We start from the raw sequence: 26,449 nt of genomic DNA on the forward strand, positions 1-26,449 counted from the left end.
ACCTGGAAATGAGCATGATATATCCCCTTTAAATATTTCTTGATTATGCTGAGAAGACAGTGTTTTAAATCTCGAATTGAATCCAAATGTTGAATCTCTAATTAATGCGAAAGGAAAAAATATGAACTAGTGACTGAAACAAGAACAATAGTGTATATAAACAATATGTGTGCATATGCGTGTCTGCTAAGCCAATTGTTCCATGATAAAATGTTCAATGAAAGTTCGAGAACAGTGACATATATTCTTAACACTTCTTCCTCTTTTATGTCCCTCTTTCAGTTTCCCTCTCCAGAGTGGGACACAGTGACCCCCGAGGCCAAGAATCTGATCAATCAGATGTTAACAATTAACCCCGCCAAAAGGATCACTGCCGACCAGGCCATCAAGCATCCCTGGGTCTGCGTAAGTCACACTCGTCCTCTTTAAAACAAATCGTTTCCAGCATGTGAAATACTGGAGTAGATGTTTGTGCCATCTTCCAACAAATTATAGCGCATTTTTTAAATTCAAATTCAAATAAGCTTTATTAGCATGAATGTTCAGGTTACATTACTGCCAAAGCTAAATTACATATTAATGAAATACATTTTACAAGAAATAATCACAATCACAATATACCAAATACATTTAAAATATAATTTTGTTTACAGATTTAGTCAATCAGAAACATGTTCAGAGCTTGTAGCACCTCTTATGGTACGTGTCCACAGGGGCGTTTTTTATCGCGAGGGGACGCGACGCTTCCCAACATTGGACGCTTGGTGGGCTGTCCCTAGAAACAAGGCACTCGGCTCCTGATTGGACGAACATTTTCCCGCTGTTGGCTGCTGCTCCCAGCTTTCAAACCGGAACCAGTATGGAGGCTCGTTTGGAAACTTTCTTCTCTTATTTCACGTAAATAGTTCACTGAAATGTGTTTCTGAAAACATTTGAGGCGAGAAATAATCCATGCAGTTGATGAATCTGTCTTTATTTTGGCTCGACAACGTTTAGTTTAAAAGATTATCGGGAGTTTCGAGAGGCGGCGAGTCGCGTCGGACGCCCGTGATTTGCATAAAGCAGCCAGGACCTCAACTTCATGCAAATAAGGAGCGGGCGTCGTGACGCCTAGTCCCTCGAATCGCGACGCCACGCTACCGGAATGCATTGCGCGGCTTCTTGTATAGACAATGAATGGGGAGCGTGGAAAGCACGGAGCCTGTGGACACGTACCGTTATTGTGTGGCAACAATCAACATATTTTGCAGCTAATATTGCACATTGATTTTTTCCCCCACATAAGTATGGTATTTTCTGAGGATTGGGGAGATGGATGAACTCAGGATATACACAGCCTGGCCTCCCTGGGTAGTCTGTTCTGCCTGTTTCTATGGCCAGGCTGTGTCCACTCAGTCTGGACATTGTCAACGTTTTTCTATTGTTTTCGAGCTACTGGTCGGGAGCTACTGGCGACGTGTTGGAGACCCTTGGCGACACTTTGAGTGATGTCTTTTGGACCAAGAGTTTTTTGAGAAAAGTGGTGAAAAGTAATGCCTCTGCCTGTTTAGGAAGGTCATTAAGCTTAACCATGTTCTATACAGAGCGCATAACATGATTTTAACGGCGATTAATGAAAATTTTAAATGTCAAAATATTAATTTGATGTAATAAACGTTAACTTTATTTATGTTTTATTAAATAACACTGCTGCAACATCAATATTGGGCGCAGAATTACATGCAAACGACGTCTGTGTTGACCACTGATGTTAAAAATGCCCATTTTAAAGCATTTATTCAACAAAGATTCATATATTTAACAATGTGTGATAGCATAATAATCATTTCATACAGACTACAGTACTGTGAGAAGCATGAATTCATTTGAAATGTAAATTTTCGTTGCTCTAGTCATCTCCCCTCTCAAGCCGCTGTGGGCGCTGTGGGCGCACGGTGTGCAAGTCACAAAATGACTGAAACCTCTCAGGAACAAATGGTGGAGGTCTCTGGCTCGGTCGGGAATGAAAGAGGGGGAACTGAGGATGACACACATATAAATGTCATGCACGATCTGGAAGTATTTATTCAGCGATCGGCGGAAAAATGTCATCTGTACGGAACATCGTTAGTGAACAGAATATAGTTAGTGTACGTTAGTTGGGTTATAAAGAGCAGCAGAGAAGAGACGTCGGGTCCTTAAAGGACTGACAGCAGAGCCAGGAGAACATCAGCTATGATGTTCATGTGTAGGGAGGACTCAGCATTGTAGCATTGATTTAATGACAAACAGTTACTTTCACTATTTTCTGTACAGTTTAAAATGTAAGGCAGTTTTGGCACGGAGTGCAGGGCAGCATTAGACTAAAATAGTTTAAATACGGTTATCTGTGTAGAAAAAGACTAAACCTTGTTACTGTGGAAGTCCTGATCTGCCTCAGAGCTTTTCAGATTGTTCATGTCTTCACCGTCTGTAGCAACGGAGTCATTAAAGTAGCTAAATATGTTAGTGTAGGTTATCTGAGGCCACTTCTTCAGGTCGTCCTCCATCCCTCCATAGTAGAAGGCAGAGCTATGATCACACTATCCTGTCTGAGCTGTAATAGATGGTGTTCACACATGTTTTACTAGATTTATTGATATAATCGCTCTAGGAGAGACGATTAGCGTAGCGTTACCATGTAAGACGATTCAGTGACACGACGCACCAGAAGTTACGGACATTATTCACGCAAGGCATCATGGGGTCTAGGAATAAGGTGGATACAAGAGTGACATGGTGTTACATTGAAACAACATTTATCTCTAATGTTGTTTCCTCTCCTCTACACACAGCAACGCTCCACTGTGGCCTCCATGATGCACCGCCAAGAGACTGTTGAGTGTCTGCGCAAGTTCAACGCCAGGAGGAAACTTAAAGTGAGTGTGGACACACGCACACTTACACGGACACACACACACACAAACACACACACACACACACACACACATACACACACGAAAATATGAGATATCCCACACATACATGTTGAGGTGTTAAATTGAACAGTTTTGTTCCTATAGTGTGTGGAGACAACACAGCACACACTAACAGATTCATTGATGAACAACAAGAGTACCGACTAAAATAAAAATGAAATCTCGCAAAATATGTCATGATCAAACGTGACTTTAGTGAAAACAAACATGGCGGATGACTTTGTACTGAAAATTCACAAAGAATGGATGAAGTCATGTAGATACGTTAAATAAACACATAAAACAAATGAACAGGTTGCTCCTCCATTTCTGAGCTCCATCCCACCGCTACTTTATGCTTCACATTTAGTATTAGCTCATGCGTTAGCCGCAGCCGCCATGACGGCGGTGGTTGTCTTTCCTTCTTCAGTCAGCTTGGTCAATTGGCTGTCGTTCTTTCCCACGTGACTGCATCATCGGCTGTTCTCGGTTCCCCACACACAACAGGATATCCCATCGTGAATATTGAACATGTTTAATAAACTGGGAAAAAATAGTTCGGAAACTTGTGTTTGGTGGATTATTTCTCTGTTGTTACAATGCTAATGGTCATTGTATTTTACATCATTGGAAAGCCTGAATATTTACCTTCACAATGATGTCCAACTTGTAAGGATCATGCATTTGTGGGATGAGCAGCACAGCTGATTATGTGGGTAGTGTCCAAGAAAAATGTTCCAAAATGCTGTGCCAATGGTAAACAGTGTATTCTCATAAGGCTACCAGGAAGCTGGTCACACGTTGCTGTGGGATGGCGTTCCATTCCTCAACCAGGATTGGTGACCAGCATGAGGAGGAGGTGCCAGGCTGTTGTGGCTGCGTATGGATCTTCCACCGCTACTGAGGCTCCTGATGGTGTATTAAATGAATAAAGTGTAAAATAGACAATATGTCTTGTTTGTTCCTTGTTACTGATAGAGAGTTCAATCATCCAATCCACCAAACAACTCAAAACAAGAGTCAACACCAACAGGAGAATACACTGTTTACCATTGGCAGAGCATTTTGGCAAATCTTTCTTGGGCGCTACCCACATAATCAGCTGTGCTGCTCATCCCACAAATGCATGATCCTTACAAGTTGGACATCATTGTGAAGGTAAATAAACAGGCTTTCCAACCATGTAAAATACAATGACCATTAGCATTGTAACAACAGAGAAATAATCCACCAAACACAAGTTTCTGAACTTTTTTTCCCCAGTTTATTTATGATTTGAAATCGGTGTGGCCAGGATCTTCTGAGCAGATCGGGGGAAAAAAACACTCTTAACATACCTCACACCAGAGGAATATCTGGAAAGATCATATTTAGAAACATCAAAAAATCGGGTCTTTGCTGACGATCGTCGGGAGGAGGGAACCGGGCCCAAAATGGGCTTGATTCTCATGTCGTGTGTGCCCGGCAACTCAAATCCTTCTCTTTTTGTGTCTCTCTAGGGAGCTATCCTCACAACAATGCTGGTGTCCAGGAACTTTTCAGGTGAGCTTTGGAATTGATGCTAATCACACATCAACAGTCTGATTTGGCCCACAGACTTTAAACGGGCCCAGTGCTGTTGATGATACATATTTGAATGAAGCCGTGCAAAGAAGCACCTGGATTTAGTGAAACTGAGCTGTTTTGTGACAGGAAACAAGTCTGCTTTGTCATTATATCTAATAATAATGATAGTATACGCCTTATAGGTAATCACTTTTTCCTGATCTGATCATCAGTCATTGAGGCCAACTGATACGTATCGCTGTTGTCCTTCTACTCTACTTCTTTTTTAGAGCATGAATCTAGTTGACACATTTTTATTCTTCTTCATATTTGCTCGTCAGATCTGTCTGCAGTTTTGATCACTGAAACACAGTGCACTTTTAATTGAACGCCCAGTTTGTGGGCTAGACGACAGCTTAGCAAGCTAATGCATTAATGCTATTGTCGCTGTGTTTATATGCTGTCATGTAAGCAAAGTAGCTCCTGTGGATTACAGCCAACTACTTCCTACCGGTCAAGATTGATCTAGACTGAAGACAGCAGACGAGCCAGACCTCTAAATGGCTTTATACACAACTGCAGGGATGTTCATCAAATGAATGTCCACGGAAATGAGATTAATCATTTCGGGGCGCAGGTATTGTGGTGCTGAGAAGATTTCCCATCTTCTGTTTCACTTCATCCTAATAAAAGGGAGTTAGGTATCTAACTTGTCTTCAGTATGCCCGCTTGATCCAAACACTTTCTGGAAACCCATGTTTTGTCATTCTTGTCTAATACTCTGAAGTTTATCAAACTTTAAGAAATGCAGAAAGTAAAAAGGCTGTCGGTCTTTAGCGAGGCTCTCGTCCCACCTGTTCCTCCACATTGAATCCCTCTCTGTCCAATAGTGGGACGGCAGCATACCAGCCCTGCCGCTACCACCAGCACAGCCGCAATGGCACAGGAAGGTATGTGTGCTTCAGGGGATGCTGGAGTCGGCCACTGCCAACTCTGTGCTCAGGCTGTTGGCATGTGGCCTGGGCTGCTTGAACCCCTCCACCTGCTGCCTGCTGCCTGCACACTGATGAACCACTTTTGAATGGTCGTCATTGCACTGGGGCATCTTACACACACACACACACACACACACACACACACACACACACACACACACAAACAAACATGTAAATGGACACCACAAGCTCAGCTCAGCTCTTGACCTTCCAGTACTGCGGCGTGTGTTGATGCTCCAGTGAACAGAGCTCCTCTCCAGGATTGGCTATTTAATTTCCTGTGTTGAACGCAACAGCCATTTAACTGACACCCAGCATGACCCTCTGACATCCCTCCAACTACCACAGCTGCCACCTAGCAAGGCTCTGTTTACACATCTCTGCATTAACACAACTTGTGCAGGCTGCATATCTTCTCCTTTGCAGCAGAAACATTTGAACCTTTTATATAACAAATAGAAATAGTCCTGCCAGCCAACTTCTGGTTTGACCTCCTGTGATCCCAGTCGATGCCTGCCCGTGCTCGCTGCAACCTTCCCTCCGCATGGCTCAGGCACTAACAGCCAGCCGAGCATGTGTGTGAGCGTACAGCACAGTACAGTATGCCAACCTGCATGGGAAGCTGTATAAACAGAATGCACAGTGTCCTTTGTTATCTATTTTTCTTTGTCTCCTCTCTCCTGCCTGCTCCGTTGTGTTTGTGTGAACAGACGAAACCACAAAGAACCTAAAGGTGTCAGTATGCTTCAAACAAAGTGTCTGTAGGATCATCAGACAGCATCTGGAACCACCTCCACTCAGACCTTACCAATGTTTCATTCATGGAGGCTGCGTCCAATGTTTCTTTGTCACTTTCTGAAATCGACAATCCGAAGAGGTCAAAACTCTGGCAATACTTGTGGTATAAAAAACAAACTTTATTTTCGGCCTGTGGACCTTCCATAAGATAAGTATGAAAGAAATGAAATGCAAAAAGTTGTAAAAATATATACATGACAACCATTCATATTAGGGCTACCAATCGATTCATATATTTAATCGCGATTAATCACAAGATTATCCATAGATAAGCGCAAATTAATCCCATTTTTATCTCTTCAAAATGTACCTTAAAGGAGATTTGTCAAGTATTTAATACTCTTATCAACATGAGAGTGAGCAAATATGCTGCTTTATGCAAACTTATGTATATATTTATTATTGGAAAACACAAAACAATGACAGATATTGTCCAGAAACCCTCACAGGTACCGCATTTAGCATAAAACAATATGCTCCAATCATAACATGGCAAACTGCAGCCCAACAGGCAACAACAGCTGTCAGTGTGTGTCCAAAAAGGTATGTGATTATCATAAAGTGGGAATGTCTGTAAAGGGGAGACTCGTGGGTACCCATAGAACCCATTTACATTCACTGATCTGGAGGTCAGAGGTCAAGGGACCCCTTTGAAAATGGCCATGCCAGTTTTTCCTCGCCAAAATTTTGTGTAAGATTGGAGCGTTATTTAGCCTCCTTCACGAGAAGCTAGTATGACATGGCTAGCTAGCTTTAAAGCCCATTACAACCTAAAAATCACATGTTGCCTTATGCGTTAAAAAAAATGAATGGCGTTAAAACGAATTTGCGTTAACGCGTTATTATGGCGTTAACTCTGACGGCCCTGATTCTAAGGTGAGTTTCCCCTTATAACCTCATGCTAAAGTCGACAGTAAATCCACATTAAAGCTAATATTTAAAAAAACTTCTTACAGGTTCACATCTTTGTCACCTTTTTCTCCTCTGATGAGTTCGGGGGATTTATCTTCAGCGTGGCATACTTTCACAAACACTTTACACGTGTTATAATCAGTGTATTCATTGTAAGAGTCTTAAAAACATCAAAGCTAAGATGAAATGATAATAGAGAACCAGCAATGAAATACAATATGAAAAAACACAAAGAAAGGATTTGGAAATATTTAAGAGGCTATATAACACCATCTAACTGATAAGTCGTCTTCCATGGAAATACATTTCTGAAACGCTTCTCTTTTTTTCTGAGAAAATTGACATTATTACTTCTTTGCCTATAAAAAAGTAAACACAGATGAAATATGAAGTTTAATTTCATTAAAGTATGATGTTACATCATTCCTCTTTGCAGGGCTCCTATGTTCTGTGGGATGTCTCACCTATGTGTATCTCACCACTTGCGGGCACTGTATCATATAGATCACATGTTTGGAATGGGTTTGAATGTAACTAATTCCTTAATGCTGTCGGTTCCTATTTGTGGGGTAGTTAAAAGACTTGAGATCTGGTAACACTTTACAGTATAATAACCATCATTTATAAATAATCAGCTATCACATCAATTGCTAGTTCATTAAACTTAGTTAATAGTTATTTTACTGTTAACAAACAATAAAATTATAATTAATAATCTTTAGTCATTTTTAGTAATGCTATAATTTCTGTTATTTTATCAGTAGTTTGTGTAATATGAAATGATTAGTTTATCAATTATATATTGTATCATAGCTGAGACAATTACATTCTGATTACATTAGTATTAATTAATAAGTATTTATCAACAGTTTATTGTTGTACACATTATAACACTTTATATATTATATTAAGTATTTGTTAAAGCTGCAGTAGTCAGTATATTTTTGGCATCATTGGGCAAAAATTCCATAATAACCTTCCAGCATATTGTAATTCAAGTGTTCTGAGAGATAACTAGACTTCTGCTCCTCCTCATGGCTCTGTTTTCAGGCTTTAGAACATCTAGCCTGTGACGGGAGACTTTGACCAATCACAGGTCATTTTCAGAGAAAGAGCGTTCCTATTGGCTGTGCTCCGGTCATGTGACCAGAACGTGGCGTTCCTTCACCAGATTTGGCAATGGCAGTGGCGTCACTTTCTCATTTTACAGCTAAACCGTGCGCTACAAGATGATTCTGAGAACATCTGAGGAGAGAAATAGACATTACAGTAACAGAATATTGATTCATATTTGATCAGCGCTGCCTAATTAGCGGAGAGAGAAAGCCCGGAGTCCGGAGAAAGCGGAAAACGAGAACAAGATCAAAGCAACCAGAACCAGCCCAGAAGCAAATGACTCTGGCTTCCTCGCTTTCCAAGGCAATCCCATATGACAAAAAAAGTGCAAAATGCAAAGAAATCACGGCCGCTGTTAACAACTACACCGCAACGTCGGTAAGCGTAGTTGAAAAGCCCGAATTCAAAAGACTCATTAAGACACTTGATCCAAAATATGAACTGCCTGGTCGCAATTTTTTGGCGTAGAAAGCTCTACCGGTGTTCTACATTTCAATGAGAGAAAAGTTTGCCAACCAGCTAACAGAGGTGACCCACTTCTCCACAACTACCGATCTGAACGTCCAGCTAACAGAACTAAAGCTGTGAGCCTGAAGAAGTGGACCAGACTGCATAGTTTTGGCCACAGGCTACACCTCGCGATTGGTGAGTCTTTCTACACTGCTGGCAAAATAATAATTTGTATTATCAGCAATGTTCTAACAGCTTACTGGTAAACATAACAGTAACTTTACACTTATTACACTCCATTAAAAACGGTGTGTGTTATGTATTTATCAAAATATATAAAGCATGTATTGCCAGATAACTAGTTGGTTAAAGTGAATACTGGTGGATACTGTTTTGTTAAATGTAACTTGTGATTAAAATAGTTCCAACAGAAACCACTAATGAATATAAACAAGAAGGTTTTAATGCAGACATATACTGCAGGGACTACAAGAATCATCATATTGGTGTGATTGTATGCATCAAAGGGTTAAATCAAGCATTTATGAAGTGCCCAGAGGATATTTGAAAATATTGCGATAAATATTGTGCATCGCGATATGGCCTAAAAATATTGCAATATTATTTTTAGGCCATATCGCCCAGCTCTACTTATAATAAAGTATATAAAATGTTTTAATGTGTTCAACAATAAACTGTTAAAATCATTTTTTTTAGCATTATTAATAATTAGTAAACGTTATTCATTTTAATTTCATGGCTTGTTAACAGTTAAATAATTATTAACCAAATTTTAATAAAATATTGATTAACCATTTATAAATGATGGTTATTATAAAGTGTTACCAAGATTTTTTGTGCAGGTTCCACACTTGAAGTTGCCTTGAACAGTTTTGTGCTAATGCTAAGCTAATGCTTATTGCCGTTTTTAAATCCGACAAGCACGGCCGCTTCCCATTGGCTGATAATGTGCTCCATTATCCTTGTGTGTTTTTTTTATTCATCATCAGCGCGCCGTCCCTCTCTATGAGGGCAGGCTTTTAGCCGTCGTACAGACAACTTTGTATGAAGCATACTGAACCCTTTATAGGTGAATGTCAGTCACGTAACAGGGCGAGCTGCTTGCTTAAATGTGGTTCTTTCAGAAATTAGCATTTAGTCGCCAAGTGGATGCTATGCTGATGAGTTGTTAATAATGGATTTATCTTGATTACAGTTGTTACATTTCTCCACTTACTGAGTTAAATACAGTGTGAAAGTGAAGAATGTGGTTTTGAATTTGCAGAGATGATGTCCTGAACTTAAAGGGTTCTGTTCAGTTTGGTAACTGTTGGGAATGCACTCCTCGGCACCTTCTAAGATAAAGACTTTGACGTGGATGCTGCATGTTTCTGAGCCACCGTCATCGCATGACCCCACCACCTCTGTGAAAATGATTTAAAGAATGACATTTAACACTCAGTAAGAACCTGACTGCTGTTTGTGCCTGCAGTTGTCATCTTCAGTTCTCAGTTTTGTTTAATAATGTTAAGATGCACATATTAAATAGATCACTGTTTTCTTGCCTTCTTCATTGCCCTCCTTCCTACTTTATAAATGGAAGGTAAGGGAGGATCACTGGAACATGACTAACACAAATATGAATGTTTATTAGGGGTGGAGCGGTTCGTGAATTTGCCCCGAACCGTTCGGTTCAGGACGTTCGGTTCGGTCCGCGACATCCTTTCAGTTCGCCGTTACCCAAACAGCTGTTTATGTCTACTACTCGCACACGCGGAACAGAAACTCAGGAGCGTGAGTTTTACCCGGAGAGTTTTGGCAGCGCACCAGGAATGTTAGCAGCGCTGTAGCGCCCAGTAGCTCATGATAGTCGAGCTAAACTGACAACGATTTGTGTCAAACTGTACGCCGACACTGTTCAACTGAAGTCGGGTTTATATGTGGACACTTGAAACATTTAATTACGACGGCATCACCCGACTGTGTCGATTAGCGGAACGAAACAAAAGTAGACTGGACGGAGAGTCCGTTCCCCCCCAGAGCGTTCAGACAGCCTCCCACTGCAGGTTCACACCGTGCCAAAGTAGTATCTAATGCTATAAGAGTGTTTATCGCTGCATATACGACCTCACTCCATCATAAACAATACAGAATTAAAGCATAAGGTCAAAGAGCGTGCATTTTGACCATGCCTTTTTTGTTTGTACTAATGACTGTAGAGGACCTATTCTTTCAGTTAAGATTTGACAATGAAGAAGTGTTTATGTTCCTTATGTAAGCCATACTTTTGTTAAGGCAAACATTTGTTAACTTATTTTTGCCAAATAAATAAAAAGCATGTTGAAATCAGAACATGACCTCCTCGCTGTAACATTAATGTACCAAACCGAAACCAAAAACCATGACCCCAAAACCATGATATGAACCGAACCGTCAATTTAGTGAACTGTTCCACCCCTAATGTTTATACAATAATGTTTGTTTATTTTGAATCTACATTTGTGTGTGTGCATGCATATGGACATTTTTATCCAATTGGGTGTGTTGGTGTCATTTCTATGTAAGTCAGGTTATAACTGTGGTCAGACATCAGCTGCATGCACATGATATGATAGAATTGTTCTCTGTATCGCAAACAACAGGTTGTTTAGGACAGAAGCACCTCAGCGGTTCAGAAAGTATCTTCTCCACTCATTTAATTCATTCATTAGTTCATTCATTCATCCATTCAAATTTGTTCCCTGGAGACCTTCAGGAGGGAGGAGGATTGTCTACAGATCAAACACGCATTTATCACGCATTAGTAGTACTGCTTATGTCGTGTACTTTATGACACTGGACTGAAATTTATATTATTGTTTTGGGGGGAAAAGAGACAACTTTTTTTTCTTTTCAAATTACATTTATTTGATTTGATTTTTTATTCTGTTATAATTGTTTAAATGCTCCCAAAAATGTTCTGATAGTATGTAGGATGATTCTACCCAAAAAGAACATTAAAATATAACAATGATTAACTTTGTGTGTTGCTCTACAACCATGAAGAAATATGGTCAAATTTATATTCAAAAGACAAAGTAAGTGGGAAGGGTCAAATTAAAAGTAAAGTTGGAAAGTAAAATAAACAATGTAATTCAAAATTGCAGCGGACAAAGATTTTACTTCCATTACTTATAATGGAAGTAAAATCTGAAAATGGAACTAGAGCAATAGTGCCTTTAAATCCCCAAAGTTTCATTCTTACTGTTGTGATGTTTAAAAATCAGCACAGTTCAAAGTTGTGTGGCAAATCTATGGAGGCTAATTTCCGCCAGTAAAAGAAGAATAGATGAATTTATGCATGAAAAAAAAGTACTCGTGGTAAATCAAGATTATAAGATACTATGTCAAAATATTAGATTGTCAAAATTTTGACTTGACACATAATTTGAATTATTATTATTTTTGTTTTTAATTTGCCAGGGACAGTACACAATAATAAACATTTCAATTTCCGTCTCAATGTAAAAGTGTCAGAGTTAGCTAATGAGCTAATTTTCATCTGTAGTCCCTGGGCAGGTAATTACAAATTAGTGGCTTAATGTTATCAATACAATGATTCAGCAAGCACTACAGTACAACATAATACACACAAAAAAAACACAATACAATACAATTAAAATTCATAAATACATTACAAAAGTAGCAGATGTACAGTGAGGGTATGTAACGGTAGTGCCAGAGATGAGGTAGTATGATTACTCATGATTGCAAGTTTGGTTTGCTTTAAGCCGTTTCTTAAGATTATATTTAAAGGTTATGTACTTAACACTCTTATTTCAATAGGACTATAAGACCATTCCATTAGTGGCTGGTTCTGACTGAGAAGGCTTTTATACGCCATCAGCATTTTTTTTCATGCGTTTAATTTAGGGATGCACCGATACCGATACCAGTGTCGGGTATCGGGTCCGATACTGTGCTCATGTACTCGTACTCGTACTCGCAAAACGGCTTTGATACAACGGCACAGATACCATTTTCCGGCAGCGTGACGTTAACCTCTCGTCACCATCTTTCAGGTCCTGTCACACGCGCTCACGCTCCACCTCACAGACGATGCAGGCGAGACGGGCCGGTTGTGCGCCCGACCCCACGGGGCCGGAAACCCACCTCATTGCGTCACAGGGTTTTGCTTGCACCCTCTGACGACGCGGTTGGGGCGCACTAAGGACAGTCCGCCCAGGTGACACTTTGGCCACGGCCCCGGGAAGCACCTTCACCCCGAGCCTTTCCAATCCGACCTAGAGCCGGTCGCCGCGCACCGCCTCGTATGCGGGACTCCCCAGCCTACCGTGTGACGCTCACACCCTCCAGCTGGCTGTTAACTCTTTTGGTACAGAGAATTACTCGTATCGGTACTCGTATCAGTTCTCGGTATCGGCGAGTATGTAAGTACTTGTACTCGGTCGGAAACAAAGTGGTATCGGTGCATCCCTAGTTTAATTCGTACCTTAATACATTTTTTTACTTTTTTTTTTTTTTCATGAGTGGCCTACGTTCACACAGAACGCAAATATTACGCAATGTAATTTTTTTTTTCAGAATGAGGTCGCTTTTTCGGAGCTTTCTCACCGTGATTAAAGGCATCAACCAATCACGTTGTGCGGAACTGGTTGAGTTGCGCCTATATTTATGAAACAACACGGAGGCTCCGTAGTCCGGACCAAGACGGCAAATTGTGTTACTCTTTTCAACCTTGAAAAAGGCAGCGGAGACCAGATCCACTCCTTCCATTCTTACCTTTCACAATAAAAGCCCTAGACATATAATATTCGCAGGCGAGTATTTTCATTTTTGTGTTTATTCGTCATGCCACCTGGTGTGTAAAGGCCTTAAGTCAAACATTTGACTCCGTAATTACCATTTTTATTTTATCATGTCGAATTTTTCATGTTTGTTTTTTTTCTTTTTTTTTCTGTCATCAACAATGTCCTTACAAAAAATTGTGGGAGTTGGTGTTAGCAAGTGTGTATTTAAACAAAACATATAATGAAAAAGGGTAAAGAGCCCAATGCAGTTATTTTAATTTTAAAGAATTTTAATCAAATTTTGAATCTGTTATTTCCATTTTCCAATTTCACTTTTAATTTTCAGTTTGCTATTTCAATATCATCAAAATTCCTTTTAAGCATTTAATTGACCTGATTATCCCCAATGGTGGAGAAACAATACTTTTGGGTGGGATTGTCCCCCGTACAACAGTTGTGTGAAATCAGGTGGACACCTCACTGGGCCTGATGAACCTTTATTGGACCATGTTTTGCTTCAGTTTGTCCTGCTGACTGAGTGATCACAACCACTGTTCTGTTTGTGCAGATACTCCTCAGACTGTGTCCTTACCATCTCGTCTCTCTTCCTTTTAGCATGCAAAACCTTACTAAACAAAAAGTCGGATGGTGTGAAGGTAAGTTCTCTGACCCCTGAGGGTTTTATTGACATCACTACTTCTGTCTTACTTCCTCTTCCTAACTTCTGTTGTCTCTCTTTTGGTCTGTCACCCTAACTAATCTCCAGTAACATGTATATTTATTATTATGAGTAAATGGAAAAGCAACATTCTGTTCTTTAAGTTGGATTGCCTTCGTGCTCTGGTGCTCTTTTGTTGGCTTAAGGAAAAGGATTGATCTTAAAAATAAAGCAGCCGCTTGATGTTGAGTTAGCAGTTAAAGGCGGAGCACAGGTCATACGGATGTGAGATTAAAGTGAAAGTAAGGAACATAATAAAGACCAATAGGTTTTTAAAATGATGTTTGTATTTTTACCAGCAGGTTTTTCTTTGATTCACAGCGATTGGAGCTACCATCATGTCTTAATGATCGACGGTCAGTGCATGCAGTGAAGTGCCATGATCAGGGCCAAAATCAAATTCCAATTACGTACAGTAACTAAAACAATAACTAACCCCCCGAAACATTATACACATAAACTGCACAACCAATAATTCAAATCCTTCAGTACTCCTTTAAAAATGAACTCCCTATATTGTTTTTGCAGCTGATTCTTTTTTTTCCTGCTAAGGCCCTCTTAGTGTCCCTTCGTCTCATCGTTGAGGAACCTCGTGCAGCTGTTTTGTTTTTCTCTCTTTCTGGGATCAATCTGGCAGCTTCACTTTTTTGCTATTTTGATTAGTTCCTTGTTCCCTGATGACCCCTTAATTTTTTCCTCCTCCTTTCCATTGCTGTCTGTCAGAAAAGGAAGTCCAGCTCGAGTGTTTGTTTGATGGTGAGATCGGCTCTGTCGTTTTCGTTCATTTTTCATTCTCTTTTTCATTTTTTTTTTTTTTTTGTCTTTTCCCCTCCGGTCTTCCCCTTCTCCTCTGTTTCATTTGCTTCTCTTTTTTCTTTTGGGCAGAGGCGTTGTCTATGACAGTTCTCGTCTTGTTCCGATTTCTGTTGGATTTCCTAACTCCATCCAACATCCCTGCATCCCTTTCTGCCATAAGCGCCACCAAAACCATTGCAACTCCTGACACATAACACACACACACATACACACACACACACACACCCTTACAATTATTCTGATGTCTAAGACATTTTATTCTCTGTAAACATCAATCATTTTCCCTTTTTCAATTATTGCATATTTAATGTATCCTCATTATTTTTCATTTGAGTGAACTTTTTTTCTCCCTCTACCTGTAAATAAAACAGCTGTCTTGGTCACCTGCAGATAATCAACCCTGTGAACTAGCGACAGTTCAGGACTGACATACGGAGGAAGTGGTGTATAAATGGATAAAGTAAAAATGATTTCAGTAATTCCTGAGTAATTTGGTCTATTTATCTTTTTGATTAGTTACACTTTTACTTAAATGCATTTTCAAAATGAAATGGATACTTCTGCTGCTAAAAATGAAGGCCTATAAACAGTAGGGTTTGGTGTCTGATACAATACATGAGTTTCAGTACTGATACCAAAAGGATGTTTATTTAGTAGGGCTGTCAATCCATTCAAATATTTAATCATGATTAATCGCATGATTGTCCATAGTTAATCACGATTATTGGAAATATTAATCGCTAATTTTTTATCTGTTCAAAATGCACCTTAAAGGGAGATTTGTCAAGTATTTAATATTCCTATCAACATGGGAGTGGACAAATATGCTGCTTTATGCAAATGTATGTATATTTTTATTATTGTAAATCAATTAACAACACAAAACAATGACAGATATTGTCCAGAAACCCTCACAGGTACTGCATTTAGCATAAAACAATATGCTCAAATCATAACATGGCAAACTGCAGCCCAACAGACAACAACAGCTGTCAGTGTGTCAGTGTGCTGACTTGACTATGACTTGCCCCAAACTGCATGTGATTATCATAAAGTGGGCATGTCTGTAAAGGGGAGACTCGTGGGTACCCATAGAACCCATTTACATTCACTGATCTGGAGGTCAGAGGTCAGAGGTCAAGGGGCACCTTTGAAGATGCCCATGACAGTTTTTCCTCGCAAAAATGTAGCATAAGTTTGTAGCGTTATTTATCCTCCTTTGCGACAAGCTAGTATGACATGGTTGGTACCGATGGATTCCTTCAATTTGTGTTAATGAGTTAAAGAAATTAGTGGCGTTAAAACGTATTTGGGTTAATGCGTCATTATTGTGTTAACTTTGACAGACTTATTATTTAAATAACTTACTTTGAGAAATATAAACATTTTTTCAACATTTTTTTAAACAGAAGAAGCCAAACCTCTCAAATGTTAAATATTGTTTAAACACAAGCAGCCATACAGGAACTTCCAACGGAACTACCAAAGTGAAATACCGTCTGAAATGGATAGAATTTTGATTTAAACAGAAGTGATGTGCTATGGACACATTTCAGAAGGTACTTAAATACGTATTGAGATTTGATACTTGATACTAACAGGCTGTTCTGATCATTTCAATTCTGGTTGAACACCATTTTTGTAGCTGTTGTAAATTTGTAACTTTTTACACAAAAGTCTGCGGTTTAGATCCTGGATTCTGTGAAACGTAAATTCATTCTCTGCTTTTTCTAAAGAAATGTTCCTTGAACACTGTTCTGCCATTGTTTCAACAGCATTGAAGTTGTACTGAATAGTTCCCAAGTATGACTGTGTATGGGGGGATGAAGCTCAACGATCACCTTGGATTTACTCGTGTACATTTACTTGAGAAGGAAAAACTTCCACAGGACTCCGTTGTAAAAAAGGATAAAAACAAAAATCTTTATTCCACAGCTTTGTAGTATCTTCTTACAGGAGTATTCAAAACTAAGTTCTCCTAATTAGCAAACTGTACTACGGTAAGAAAACCGTGTGGCTCGGTCCTTAACTTGAGTCTCAACTGAACTAACCACTGTTTTTACCTCAATGAGCACAAGAAACCTATTTCTCTTAAAGCGACGGTAACCTACTTACCGGTCTAACAGAAAGCTTATATAGTGTTGCCTTTACAAAGTAACACACAAAGACATTATTCAATCAGAATTAAATCAAATGATCATTAAATGACTTTTAACCTTTTAACATATTAATTACTATGAATTAACTTATTCAATGAAATCACTTATTTATCTCACCTACATAAAATACAGACTGTGCTTATTTATTGAACTAAGCATATATACGAAACTTGGCTCCCACACTGTGTGTCAGTGGATAAGAAAATAATGTGTGCTCAGGTTACCTTTCCTGAGTCAATAGATACTACAAAAGAGGAGAACAAGATTGCATGTCAAATCAACATTTTCCTTCCGGAAACCGTTATCTCTGAGCCTGTAACATCATGTCAGGGCCGTAGACAATGAACACCAACAAAGTCTTAGCAGTAGCTTTAAAATGTTGAAGTTCACTTCAGTGCCGATTTGTACTTGTTGAAGGAATTGTAGTTTTAGAACTGTAGTTTTTCTGTTAGAAGAGGTTCCTAGTGTCCAGCCATAGACACCGCCAAAATACTTGTTAAAGTCACACAAGGGTATTCGCTCATCTCAGAGTGTTAGAGAACCTCCCAGCACTTTACTCTTAACCTTTCATTCACCATTCGTCCACACCTCTTAACTTTCTTGTGGGAATACTGATTTGCTTTCAAGAAGCTTTTCTTTCTCCTTCCCCTCCAGTTAGCCTGAGGTTGAAGGGAGAGTCCAGCTCCAACTCTGTTTTCTTGTTCACCTCACACATCCCACTTTGAATATGTAGCTACGATCTACCCGCCTTGTGCAGCTGAGTCATATTCTGGCTTGCAGGTTCCAACAAAACAGGACAAAAATAAGTGTTTTGAGTGAGCAAGAAATCAAATAATGCAGGTGTACTAAAGTAGTATGGGTCAAGCTCCAAAAACCATAGATCCTACATTTCCCATAATGCAACCGATACCTTCCTTTTTTTTAGACCCTCCCTGCCCGTTTTTCAAACTCCCCTCCGCTAGTTTGTAACGCAGACTTTCCGATCCCAAACTGAGAAACCCTTATGACATCACTATGACATCATCTGGGTTTTTTTTGTCAGACTTGCGAAAGCTCCTCCGGAGCATAGATTGTGTATAAGAGGTTGACGTAGTCACCCTGATGTCACTCATTGGTTTGTGGACTGCCGTTTTCGAAGCCTTGAGTTCGGCATTTAAGCCGTCGCCATCCTGGTTTTTGGCCGTCGCCACGTTGGATTTTTGCAACCAGAAGTGACACGAGAGGGTGGAGCTAAAACACACTGTGAAAGGGTTAAAGTTCTAAGACGAAAACACGGACAACCTGTCAATCAGAAGGTAATCCCGCCCTAAAGCATCACCTGCTTTATGGTCTATCTGACTCTAAATAGGACCATCATTTACTAAATGAACATCATGCTGTATTGAAGAAGACTTGAAACTAGCGATTGAGACCATAAACTCATGTTTACAATGTTTAGTGAGGTCATAAATCAAGTGAGAAGTAGGCTCATTTTCTCATAGACTTCTATACAACTAGAGGAGTCGCCCCCTGCTGGCTGGTAGAAAGAATGTAAGTTTAAGGCACTTCAGCATTGGCTTCAGAATGGTACGAGCCTTGACTAGTAAACTGACCTTCATCTATAAAATCATTGGAGTTTAATAAATACATTTAATTTTCATAAATTTATATCTCATACCATTTCTTGCAATTATTGTGCACATAAGGCAATATTTTTGTTTCATCACCACAATATAATGAGAAATAATCTATTTATTTATATTTACTTTAACACATTGTAAATATATCTTAATACCTTGAAATGTACTTAAAAGTTATGGCTTTTATTATATCCGGGTTTTTTTCTCGGGAGAAAAAGCCAATGAATGTGACAGTGAACTCATATTTACGTTTAATTTAAATGTATGCTGTATATACTCTGGCTCAGCAGCGTGCACCACTGCGCTTGCAGAGACACATGTTCATTCAGTAAAACTAGATTGTAATAGACAGGGGGGGGGCTGTGTGAGCGTTGAGGTGAACTAAGCAGTAGCAGTAATGCTAAAGTCGTTTTGTAGGCTTTAATATTGTCTGCAAGCTGACTTTGCATGAGCCAAAGGAGGGAAATAACATCGAGTACATACCTTCAGGCATGCACACACTATTCTCCACAACTACAGAAACACCTGTCATCAAGGCCTTTCACTGCATGCACAGACCTGGACTGGTAACCATTATTACAGACTTATTTTCTGCCTCGGTTACGCATATTTTGGCTGTGCTTCTGCCAGAAATGGTTCATCGATTTCTGGTACTTGTTTTAGATACAAACTTGTGATTTCTCTTTTAATCCCAGCAGATGTTGATTGACCTATTTGTAAAAGTGCTGGGAAAATACTCAAAATCCAATCTGAAATATGTTCATTGTTTAAAAAATGCATGGGCTAACTAACTGTTCTGTTTTTTGTTTTTTACTTTTTTATGTTGTGAAATGTCTGCGAGAGCTGTAGATATTAAATGCAGGCGTGCACCAGGACGCTTAACTCAAAGAGCCCTTCAATCACGCAACACAGCTTTAGAATAGGAATAAAAAGTACTCATGTCAGAAAAACAATTAAGGAAGTCAGTACACTTACATTGTTGTTGGAGCAAGACACTTAAAGCAGCAGGTTGAATGCTTTTAGCATCATTGGCCAAAAATTCCATAATAACCTTTCAGCATATTGTAATTCAAGTGTTCTGAGAGAAAACTAGACTTCTGCTCCTCCTCATGGCTCTGTTTTCAGGCTTTAGAACATCTAGCCAGACTTTGACCAATCACACGTCAGTTCAGAGAGAGAGCGTTCCTATTGGCTGTTTATTCCGGCTGATGGGCGGTGCTTGGTATTTCCTCAACTGATCACAACATGGCTGCATGGTCACAAACTTTCTCATTTTACAGCTAAACAGTGCACTACGAGATGTTTCTGAGAACATTTTACTTGAGAAATAGACATTACAGTAACAGAATATTGATTCATATTTGATCAGCGCTGCCTCGTTTGACCGTTTGATTGGAGGTTGCGAGTGATTGACAGCTGCTCAGAGACAGCAAGGCTCCAGCTCGGCTCTCATTGGCTGTTATCCTCCGGTCTGTGAAATCTTGCAGATGCCGTTAGGAGCACCGATTACCTGTCTTATGCACTACTGTCAGGATATATCGATCGTTTTATATAAACAACTTTTTTAATCACATTTGCTCCAACCTGCCTACTGCTGCTTTAAACTGTTTCTACTTGTTCCTGAGGATCAACAGAAGAGATTATTTTGAGGCTATATGCACAAAAGACATGACAGGAGAATACAACAAAAACGACCCTTTAAAGTGCACAAGGCAGCAAGGTGCAGATGATTGATACAGATATTAAGATAAATCCATTTAGCATTGAACCCCACTCCCAGATTGTGGAGTATTAAATCTTACACACTTACAATATGTGGAATATTTATATTGGCCGTGGAATGGCTCTATTGCTGTTTTCCCATAGGCTGGTTGATGGTTGAGGCCCAGTGGGAGCAGCAGGAGTCATTGTGTGTTGTGTTTCTGTGCCCCAGTCGCAGGGGACCAACAGTAAAAACAGTGTAGTCAGCAGCAGCAGCACCAAAGACAGCAGCATGTCATCTTCAGCACCAATGGTACCTCATCTCTATTTGGTTTCTCTCACATTGCTTTTTTTAACGGCATCATTTCATTGTTTCCATCTTTTTAATGTTTAGTTCTGTCTCCTCCTCATCTTTCTGTGTCATACCTCATGTCAAGTGAAATCTTTTCTGTCCTCTCGTCCTCTCGTCCTTCATCCTATGCCTCTCTGCTTCTGTTCTGAACACTAACTGTGATGTTGGAAGTGGATTTGATAACTTTAAAAATTGAACGACGGTTTTTGCCTATTAGTGTCTCTCCTGGCTTTTGTTTTACCCCGACCTCCTGTGGACACACTCGTGTGGACAGTATATATTCACACAGGGTTCTGCACTGACAAGTAGACAAATGACTTTCATTTTGCGGTACAACAGCAGACACTAGAATCCCGTTCTGCTCAGCCACATCCTGGTGACTCCTTGTTGATGGTTTGCCTCTTAAGAAGAACAGGTTTATGGCCTTCTTTTGGAAAGCAGAGCTAAAAAAAAAAAAAAAAAGACGTTGAGTCTGTACTACATCAAAAGGTATTTTAAAAATTGCTCTTTGATATGTGAATTGTAAATGACGAGGACTTCTGGGTAAAACAGGAGCTGGAGTGGACGGGTAACAGAGGGATCATGCTTGTATGAAGATGCAGCCCCTGTATTCGTATCATTGACTGTATATAAAGATGGACGACATGACAGCTCCCCAAAAGTGAAGCCATAACATTTCGATCGCCCCCTGGTGGCTGGCTGCAGTATAGCTCATGAAGCCCGCCCCCTCCATGTTAGTGGACGGGACATGGGCCAAACTAAAAAGTTTAAAAAGTAAAAAGTGTAAAAAGTACCCGTCAAATACATTTTTCCCAAAGGTGGTCTCTGTCATTTTAGGTAGTTCTTATCACGCTGATGTATGTTCAAGTGTTTATTTTTCTGATAAGTTTGGTTTTAATTAGTTATTAGATGCTATAAAAAGGGGGTGAGACGTCATGATCGGCAGCTTTGATTCTCTCTCGCTGACAAGCTGCGGCCGTGCTCAGCTCGCAATTGGTTTGGGTGCGTGACCTCGATACCGCGGCTCCACCGCCAGATCACTACTGCTCAGGCTCCAGCTCCATATGACGCCAATATGTCAAGATGTCAGCTCCCGTATCCGGGATATTTTGGCTTCACTTCTGTACAGTGGGAGGAAGTGGAAGCGTCGTCCATTTTTGTATAGTCTATGGTTCAGACATGTAATGGGATTGAGCCATATACATCATACAATAGACTTTCCCCAGGTTTCAAATATGGCAGCAAGAAGGATGATAGAAAGTCTCAAGTTCATGAAAGCCAAGCCTCTCGTCTCACTGGTCAGTGAATCAATAATGTCTAAAACAGTTAGTAACGGTTAGTCAGTAACTGAGACTATGTGAATAAAAAAACTGAAGAAATGATGATTTTCACAGGTAGAAGGATAAAGTCAAAGTGATTGAAAACATTAAGATCTTTAAATCTAAGTTGTGCTCTAGCAGCTTTGTATAAAATTTACAGCTAAATCTATAAAATGATTGGCTGGTAAAGCCAATATGATGCAGTAGCCGTGGAATTGACTAAATTATACTAATTACTAAATATAACAGCAGTAGTTAAGATAGTTAAGATGAATATTCACTTTTTTGGAGAGAGTTCTGTAAGATGAGAATGTCAACACCACGTTTATGTCAAACATGAAGTATTTATCCAGAGCCAGAAGGTGATTAGCTTAGCTTAGCATTAAGACTGGAAGCAGGGGGAACGGTAAGCCTGGCTCTGTCCAAAGTTCCCAGCCGTTGTTCGTCAAGAAATAGTTCCGGCACATAACTGCATTATCTTTTCAATTAACTCTCCAATGTTAACAAAATCCACCTACCAGCACCTCTAAGCACACTAAGAGACCTGTCTTCGTCATGAGGTTGCCAGGCAACCAGCAGAGGCTCCAGGAAGTCACTGCTCCCAGCCAAGAAATTGTCTGGCAAATAACGTCCTTTTTGTACAAATTAAACAAAAGTTACTTAAAGGTACAGTATGTATGATTTGGCATGGTTACAGATAGCAACCATCTGAGTACCCCTCCGCTCACTCCTTCCTTTCCAAGACTGCGGTAACGTGAGCCGCCAAGTGCAAAACTGTGGAAATTCCATTGGCTTCGCTCAGAGGCCATCCATACCATAATAACACTACTTTAGGAGCAACGGTGGCTGGCAGTACCACTAGTTTGCACTCTGCGTCTCACGTTACCGCAGTGTTGGAGAATTATGGTGGCCTTCAGGTAAAGCAAAAATGAGTTTGGTTTGTCCGTTCTGGTCTACAGAGTCTGGTGGACTCCGTGAAGAGGACCCACTACCTGTGTAGACATGAAGGACTCATTCTAAGCTAACAAAAACACAACTATTCTTAGTTTCAGGTGATTATACACTAATGAAAACATAGTTATGAATATTATATTCCATTTCTGCTAGATCTCCCGAAATGTTACAAACTGTTCCTTTAAAATATGAATCACTGAGCTTTAGGTAGCTGGTAGGTGGATTTTGTTCCCTTCAGACGGTGCCAGGCTAGCTGTTCCCCAGTCTTCAGTCTTCGTGCTACGCTGAGCTAACTGGCTACTGGTGGTAGCTTCAAATTTACAATGTTTACTGTACAAACATAGACATGAGAGTGGTGTCAATATTCTAATCTAACTCTCTGCTAGAAAGTACATTCTAAGGGTGTAGTTCCTAGATGTTGGGTCCAGTGTTGATCGTGGATCAGGAGCCTGAATGTGTGACTGACTGACTAAACCAGTAAACAGTGGGTTGGTTTTCCAAACAGCTCTTGAATTTGCTTTGTGCTGAATGTTCCTGTGGCAGGGTCAAGGTTGAGGATGAGGAGTGGTCACACAAATGCACAGTCACCATGCTTAACGCAGCGTTCACGCCATGTAGAATGGACGGTTGTGATGAGGAGAGATTCACATGGTCATAACTCGGAAATGTTCGTGGCATCAGACTACTCAGGATGATGATTGCTAGTGTTGCTATTAACAAATGTCATTTACACACCGAATAAAGTCATCTAGCATTGAGCTGTGAGCTATTATGATATTACACGTAGGTAAAAGCTAGTGTGTATTTTCTAACTTAGCATTGTAATGTGATTATAGCATCTTTCAAACTATCCTGCTGAAGTGAAAACAGCTTATGAACTTGGATAGCGACACTAAAAAAAACACAAAAGAATGTCGATACTGCTGGCTCACTTTACAATTTGATATCCTCTACAGACACGTTTCAGTAAACTGGTCTTCATCAGAACAGGCAATGATTGCTTATTCTCTGTAAAAGGAGAAGATGGTGGAAGGAGTATTCAGATCCTTTACTTAAGTAAAATTATTAATACCACAGTGTGAAAATACTCCACTACAAGTAAAAGTTAAAAACCCTTAAGTAAAAGTATGTAAGTATTATCATCAAAATGTACTTAAAGTAAAAGTACTGTGCAGTAAGATATTCCCTGTCAGTGTTTTACTGTTATATCTGATGTTTATGGACTAATATTACTGTTATATCTGATATTTATGGACTAATATTACTGTTATATCTGATGTTTATGGACTAATATTACTGTTGCATATTAATGTGATTGTTGCATTCTGCTACTGTAGATGTTTTTTAACTCCTTTATATACTGTTGGCTAGTTTAATATACAGCAATGCATCATATTCTTTAAGATCATCATATGTTTGTAGCTTGGCTGTCCTGTGACGATGCATTCTCCAGCTGATCCAAAAGGCTTTTTAAATAGTTCATTTAGCTTAAAGGTCCTATATTGTAAAAAGTGAGATTTTCAGGTCTTTTACAATATAAAGCAGGTTTAAGTGCTATATAAATACTGTTAAACTATCAAAGCGCTCAATATACGGAGAAATACACACAGTCCGTATTCAGAAATTGTGCGTTTGAAACAAGCCGTTAGGATTTCGGTCCATTTGTGATGTCACAAATCTACAATATTTAAACCATTACACGGTTTTAAACATAAACATTCTAAATGTGTCCCAGTTTATTTCCTGTTGCAGTGTATGTAAATAACATCAGCTGACAGGAAGTAAACATGAACCCAAACTGTTGGCTAGCAATGCAATTCCGTTGCAATTCTGTTGCAATTTCGTTGACATGCACTAAAACGGAGCGTTTCAGACAGAGGGTAAATACAGGTACTGTATATTCAGGCAGACAGTACGAGGGAAATTAAGTTTTTTTTTAACATTACAGTATGTAAACATGTTCTAGTAGAAACACAAAATACAAGTATGAACCTGAAAATGAGCACAATATGGGACCTTTAAGAAGGAGGAGAATTTTCTCAACACACAAAGGAACACTTCATCCTTCAGTTCATCACAAACATTCAACATCAACACATCTGAAGATACATGGTTTTCACTGGACAGGAATGGGATGACAAACTGTAACTAAAGCTGTCAGATTAATGTAGTGGAGTAAAAAGTACAAATTTACCTCTGAGATGTAGTGGAGTATGAAGTATGAAGTATAGTATAAATGGAAATACTCAAGTAAAGTACAAGTGCCTCGAATTAGTACTTGAGTAAATGTACATAGTTCCATTCCACCAATGAAGATATCACTCTTGTGGTGCGCTCACAGTATGAAGGCTTGTTTGCCAAAGCTCAAGTAATAAAATGGTAAACGTTTGAGTTTTTGGAGTGCTTGCTACCCTGATTCATACTTCTGTAATTATTTAGAGCAAAGTAGGGCTGCGCGATATGGAGAAAATTAAATATCACAATATTTTTGACCAAATACTTCCAGTATATCGATATTACGACAATAATGTAGGGTTAACCATTGGTGCTTTTACAAAATGATGAATAATCATCAGTAATGTGGATATACAGTAATGACTAAGTGTGTAAAGACAAATAATAGAACAGCTAGAACAGTCCGGTAAGTTCAGAAAATTACATAATTTTACTGTAATGCAGCCTTTAAAACCAGGAAAAAACAACACTTATGCCCTATTACGATATCCAAAATCTAGGACAATATCTAGTTTCATATCACGATATCAATATAATATCGATATATTGCCCAGCCCAAGAGCAAAGTTGGATATAACAGAGCCTCCCAGTTGTAACTTCCACTTGGATATTGAAGCAAACTGCATTTCATAACTGTTAAATACCTTCCAGGTGACATGAACGTGGCATTACATCTGCACTCACACTTAATAGTCCCATACAGAACCCCCCCCCCTCCTCAGTCATGGCCCTGCTGGTGAATATGTGTTTAGCTGTTTTAAGTGTTCACGGCTGTTTTCATGCACTAAAATGATCCTGTAGACCACATTGCTACTGTAGGGATGACTGACACTGAACACCTCGACATCTCCAGTCATCTATTGAATCACCCTGAATGCTCCACAGCCTCTATGCTGGAGCTCCTGGTCTTTGTTTTGGTGTGCGCACGTGTCTGTTTTGTGTATTTGTCGTCATTGAATTCATTGGTATTCCCTGGCATCTTCCATGGTCCCCCCTCCCTACCCCCCCCCCCCCCCCCCTCCCGCCCCACACAC

General features: G+C 39.6%; 1 protein-coding gene and 1 long non-coding RNA gene across 22 annotated transcripts in view; one reads left to right on the plus strand and one right to left on the minus strand.

Moving 5' to 3' along the window:
* Positions 1-26,449, plus strand: part of camk2g2 (calcium/calmodulin-dependent protein kinase (CaM kinase) II gamma 2) — a 159,388-nt gene that overhangs the window by 112,106 nt on the left and 20,833 nt on the right. For 4 of the 21 annotated variants that reach the window (XM_037781500.1, XM_037781480.1, XM_037781482.1 and 1 more), the window contains exons 10-16: positions 283-405; positions 2,814-2,897; positions 4,436-4,478; positions 5,372-5,431; positions 14,158-14,198; positions 14,984-15,016; positions 20,788-20,868. In XM_037781500.1, the coding sequence (XP_037637428.1) occupies positions 283-405; positions 2,814-2,897; positions 4,436-4,478; positions 5,372-5,431; positions 14,158-14,198; positions 14,984-15,016; positions 20,788-20,868 (465 nt within the window). The remainder of the gene's footprint in view (positions 1-282; positions 406-2,813; positions 2,898-4,435; positions 4,479-5,371; positions 5,432-14,157; positions 14,199-14,983; positions 15,017-20,787; positions 20,869-26,449) is intronic. The other 17 variants (XM_037781495.1, XM_037781496.1, XM_037781498.1 and 14 more) reach the window with 7 other exon arrangements.
* Positions 13,336-13,570, minus strand: LOC119495229. The gene is made up of 2 exons (XR_005208401.1): positions 13,535-13,570; positions 13,336-13,418 (listed from the first exon to the last, which is right to left on the minus strand). It is a non-coding gene; the product is annotated as an uncharacterized LOC119495229 (long non-coding RNA).

This window comes from Sebastes umbrosus, chromosome 10 (genome assembly GCF_015220745.1).
Source record: "Sebastes umbrosus isolate fSebUmb1 chromosome 10, fSebUmb1.pri, whole genome shotgun sequence".
NCBI classification, from domain to species: domain Eukaryota; kingdom Metazoa; phylum Chordata; class Actinopteri; order Perciformes; family Sebastidae; genus Sebastes; species Sebastes umbrosus.